Source organism: Giraffa tippelskirchi, chromosome 6 (assembly GCF_054371585.1).
Source record: "Giraffa tippelskirchi isolate mGirTip1 chromosome 6, T2T-mGirTip1v1.2.pri, whole genome shotgun sequence".
NCBI classification, from domain to species: domain Eukaryota; kingdom Metazoa; phylum Chordata; class Mammalia; order Artiodactyla; family Giraffidae; genus Giraffa; species Giraffa tippelskirchi.
In genome coordinates this window covers 14,309,509-14,314,275 of record NC_137280.1, presented here as the reverse complement: position 1 = coordinate 14,314,275, position 4,767 = coordinate 14,309,509, and the positions used below count along the sequence as shown (strand labels likewise).

The following is a 4,767-nucleotide window of genomic DNA, read 5'->3' as shown; positions in this document are numbered from 1 at the left end:
AACCTGCCTATAATGCAGATCTGGGTTCGATCTCTGAGTCAGAAGATCCCCTGCAGAAGGAAATGGCAACCCACGCCAGTATTCTTGCCTGGAGAATCCCCACTGAGAGAGGAGCCTGCGGGCTACAGTCGCAAAGAGTCACGTCTGAGCCGCCATAGTAACCAGCACCGCCCCGCCTCTTCTTGTCCCGCCCCTTCCGCTGGACATTTGCTTCCGCTTCCGGTCGCGGCGTGACGACGCACGGCCCCGCCGTGAAGAGCTTGGAATTGTGGGAACGCTTTCCTTTCTTGCTCCCCAGCCATCTTGGCGGCTGCTCTTGGTGAGTGGGCTCCTCCGGGCCGAGGTTTTGGAAGCGCGGGGAGCCCAGGGAGTTGCCGGTTTGGAACTTCGGATAGTAAACTTCCTGTCCTGTCCTCTGTGTTCTAGGTTGGGGACGTCCCGCATCTAAGGCAGGAAGATGGTGGCCGCAAAGAAGACGGTAAGTGAAGCAGGCCGGGGCCGGAAGCCTATTTCACGTGGAGAGATGAGTCTTGGGGCGGGCAAATCTGAGCACCTTGGGCGGACAGCGTCCCCGATAGCTTTGGAGGCTTCCAAAAAGAACCCGAGAGACCTTCTCAGTGCCTTGGAACCCTCTACTTCGGAGGTTTTATTGAGGGGCTCCGGTTCCAGGAAGCTGGATCCAGTTTTGTGGGGTTTTTTTTTTTCTTGACCGTGGCTTGCGAGATCTTAGTTCCCTTTCTAGGGATGGAACCCGTGCTCCCTGCTTGGAAGCGCGGGAGACTTAACCACTGGCCCACCAGGGAAGTCCCTGGATCCAGTTTTGAGTGGTTACAAACAAGGCCTTCAAGTTCGTATTAAATGTTTGCTTTGTAGAAAAAGTCACTGGAGTCGATCAACTCTAGGCTCCAGCTGGTTATGAAAAGTGGAAAGTACGTGCTGGGGTACAAACAGACTCTGAAAATGATCAGACAAGGCAAAGCGAAACTGGTCATCCTCGCCAACAACTGCCCAGCCTTGAGGTAATTGAAAGAACCTGAGGGTGTGTGTCCTCCACTGTAAATTCGTCGTGAGCGAATATCCAGGAGTGTGAGCTTGCAATCTGGGTAGCATGAACTGGGTGTCAAGTAGAATTTGTATTACAGGGGCACATTTGCAGGATTCTCCCCCTGATAGTGTCTCCTCCTATGAGATTCTCTTTGGGAGAAATGTGTGGCAGAAACCAAAGAAGGGGAAAGTTTGAGGGTAGCGCAGAAATGTAAGTTGCTTTTCCTTATGTCCTGCCTTTTTTTGCTTATTCTTTTAACTTTGAGGTGTTTTAAAAGGACTTCATTTTATGAACCACTTGTAGTATAGAGAAGCTAAGATCAGAAGAGTTCAGGCTGGCCTGTGGACCTGCACGCTCCCAGTTCACCCAGTTTTTGCCTGATTCACTGTTTTGAAGCTGAACTTATGAGGTATTGTACATAAGTTCAAATTGGACCATGCAGAGTATCAGCCATGTTTTCAGTCCCCTGTGCTTGTTGATTTTCTACCGTAATGTATAACCTCACAGCATTTCATACATGGTGTCTATACCTAGTGGGCAAAGCCTGGAGAGCTCTCTTCCATCCCATCCCAAACCTTTGGTCTTACTCCAAAAAATTCACACTTACCTATTAGAGCAGTGTTTTTCAGCATGAATGTACATGCAATCGCAAGTGATTCGGTTTAAATGCAAGTTCAGATTTAATGGATCTGGATTGGGGCCTGATGCGTTTTTAACAAGCTTCTTGATGGCTCTCTACCTACTTAGTGGTCACAAAAACGTTAACTTTGGGCAAGTGCAAGCCTGTGGCATGCCTGTTTTTATTTTATTGCATTTAGCTTTTCTTCACTTCATAGTTGCTCTTTGTTTTTAATACAGATTGAAGCTTGTGGCAACCTTGCATTGTATAAGTCTGTAGGTGCCGACTTTTTCTTTGTTGTTATGATGATTTGTGATCTTTGATGTTACTACTACAATTCCCTGAAGTTTCGGGTGATGGTTAATGGTTGGGTTTTTTGGGTTTTTTTTTTTTGCAATAAAATAATTTATGTATGTACATTGGGGTTTTTTTTTAAGACATAATGCTGTTGAACACTTAGAGGCTACATATATGTTAAACAACTTTTATATTCGCTTGGAAATTTAAAAATTCCTGGAGCTAGTTTTATTGCAATATTTGATTTATTGCAATGGTCTGGAAGGAATCTGCAGTATCTGAGGTATACCTGTTCTATTACTCTCCATCTAGGACTGAGCACCAGAGGGTGATATAAATGGTTTAGACATTGTCATGGGAATTATGTAATGTGAAGTGTCTGGCATATAGTAAATGCTAAGCAAACGATGATTTTATTCTGTACCCTATTGTTCCGTGAGCACAGATATATATTGTAGAGGACCCAAAGGATGGTTGGTGTTGGATAATGAACATGATATTTTTAAGAATAATAAGTGGCTTTCTGTTTGAAGGCCTTACCAACATTGGAACTAATGAGAGAGGTAACGTTTAATCTGTGTCACTTGGTATGGTATTTATTTGCCTTTTTTTTTTTTTAATTCCCAAAGGAAATCTGAAATAGAGTATTATGCCATGTTGGCCAAAACTGGTGTCCATCACTACAGTGGCAATAATATTGAATTGGGCACAGCATGTGGAAAATACTACAGAGTATGCACACTGGCTATCATTGATCCAGGTATGCTTTTTCAGTCATAAAATAAGTCTTTTTTTTTTTTATGATGTAATACAAGGATTTCTTACTATACAAATGTCTTTGGTTCCTAAGTTCAGATACTGAGAATTTGTATATAGCAAGGGATATCCTGAAGGCTTATGTAATGAAGAGTTAGTAGTGAATGTCAGTACATAATTATCTTTGTTATAAATGAAATTCTCTTTACTTTGAGATCATGAGATTAATTTCATACTGCACCTAAGAAATTATGTCTTAGGGCCTTGGTAAAAGGTGAAATTATAAAGGGGGAGAATAATGAGGTGAAACAGAAGAAAGGAATCCTTACTGCCTGCCTGAAAATAGATAAAATTAGGTTGAGGGGGGAAAAAAGGGCCTACAAATACATGTCATGTTTTGAACTCAAGAATTTCTAATTCATGAAGCTACTGCGAATATTCTCGCTGTTCTGATTTTGTAATAATCAGGGCAGGCTAAACATTCGCTATATTAAGACCATGCATGTGTCCCCAGACCTAGTTCTTTGCCTAGGTCTGGTTTTATAAATGCTGGTGATAAACCAAGTCTGATTTACATGACGCATCATCTGTGGGAAATGTCTGTGACTCTAGGTATCTGATCAACCTTGAGAAATGGTAGCACAGCTAGTGTGATAACTTTTGAAGATAACCATTGCTAGTTTGATGATGACCAGTTGCCATTAAATGAGTTGTAAAAATTACTGTGTTTTATTTTTTAGGTGATTCTGATATTATTAGAAGCATGCCAGAACAGACGGGTGAAAAGTAAATCATGTACAATTTTTCTTTAATAAAACTGGCCAGAGCTTGTTTTAAAAACACTGTATTCATTGCAATTATGTATTTATTTATTTTCATTTCTTTTGTTCCAGTATACTTGCCTGAAGCTAGATTAGTGAGGATGGGGCATCGAGATACAGTGGCAAAACTTGTGGGTTAAGAGCCAGATATCCCAGTTTCACTTTCCCTGTTTTTGTAAAGGCAGTGCACTGAGTTCCTTTGCAGTACTAGATTTTTAAAACTTAGTTTTCATAATTTCAGTCCCAGGATATTGCTGTCATTTTAAGTGTTTATTGGGCTGCGTTGGGTCTTAGTGGCAGTATGCACACAGATTTAACTGCAGCGTGTCGGATCTTACTTCCACGACCAGGGATCAAACCTGTGTCCCTTGCATTGCAAGGCACATTCCTCACCACTGGATCACCAGAGAAGTCTCTGATACTGTTGTCATTTTGTTGAGTACGTCAGAGGCAACAAGGGTCAATACCCAGAATCTAACCAGAACTGCAGTTTTACAGTCCACTTTAAATCCACTGAATCTGAGTATCAAAGAGGATTAAGTGAAATAGGTTCCTTCCACCTCCGGATTTTCACAGGGTGAGAGAAATTCTATTGAACTTTAATGAATTAAGGGTTTGTAGTAGTACAGTTCAGTTCAGTCGCTCAGTTGTGACCGACTCTGCGACCCCATGGACTGCAGCACACCAGGCCTCCCTGTCCGTCACCAACTCCTGGAGCTTGCTCACACACTCATGTCCATCGAGTTGGTGATAGCATCCAACCATCTTATCCTCTGTCGTCCCCTTCTCCTACCTTCAGTCTTTCCCGCATCAGGGTCTTTTCCACTGAGTCATTTCTTCACATCAGGTGGCCAAAGTATTGGAGTTTCAGCATCAGTCCTTCCAATGAACATTCAGGACTGGTTTCCTTTAGGATTGACTGGTTTGATCTTGCAGTCCAAGGGACTCTCAAGAGTCTTCTCCAGCACCACAGTTCAAAAGCATCAGTTCCTCAGCCCTCAGCTTTCAAATGGTCCAATTCTTATATCCATACATGACTACTGGAAAAACCATAGCTTTGACTAGACGGACCTTTGTTGGCAAAGTAATGTCTCTGCTTTTTGATATGCTGTCAAGGTTGTTCATAGCTTTTCTTCCAAGGATCAAGTGTCCTGTTGGTTTTCATGGCTGCAGTCACTATCTGCAATAATCTTAAGAGTCCTAGAAAATAAAAGTCTGTCACTGGGAAG

General features: G+C 42.5%; 1 protein-coding gene and 1 non-coding gene across 2 annotated transcripts; both read left to right on the top strand.

Moving 5' to 3' along the window:
- The first annotated feature begins 281 nt into the window (after nucleotides 1-281).
- RPL30 (ribosomal protein L30) lies at nucleotides 282-3,557 on the top strand. Its single transcript, XM_081505215.1, has 5 exons — nucleotides 282-319; nucleotides 427-478; nucleotides 874-1,019; nucleotides 2,591-2,721; nucleotides 3,458-3,557. The coding sequence occupies exons 2-5, from the start codon at nucleotides 458-460 to the stop codon at nucleotides 3,505-3,507; spliced, it is 348 nt and encodes a 115-aa protein (XP_081361341.1). The 5' UTR covers nucleotides 282-319; nucleotides 427-457; the 3' UTR covers nucleotides 3,508-3,557.
- LOC145511809 (small nucleolar RNA SNORA72) lies at nucleotides 3,147-3,278 on the top strand. Its single transcript, XR_014058183.1, has one exon. It is a non-coding gene; the product is annotated as a small nucleolar RNA SNORA72 (small nucleolar RNA).
- Nucleotides 3,558-4,767: the final 1,210 nt, after the last annotated feature.

What these genes read in the sequence shown, in the direction of transcription:
- RPL30 (XM_081505215.1), top strand. Translation starts at nt 458, where the DNA reads ATGGTGGCCGCAAAGAAGACG. An exon ending in TGGTGGCCGCAAAGAAGACG is followed by an intron (nt 479 to 873) that starts GTAAGTGAAGCA and finishes TTTGCTTTGTAG; the next exon opens with AAAAAGTCACTGGAGTCGAT. An exon ending in ACTGGCTATCATTGATCCAG is followed by an intron (nt 2,722 to 3,457) that starts GTATGCTTTTTC and finishes TTTATTTTTTAG; the next exon opens with GTGATTCTGATATTATTAGA.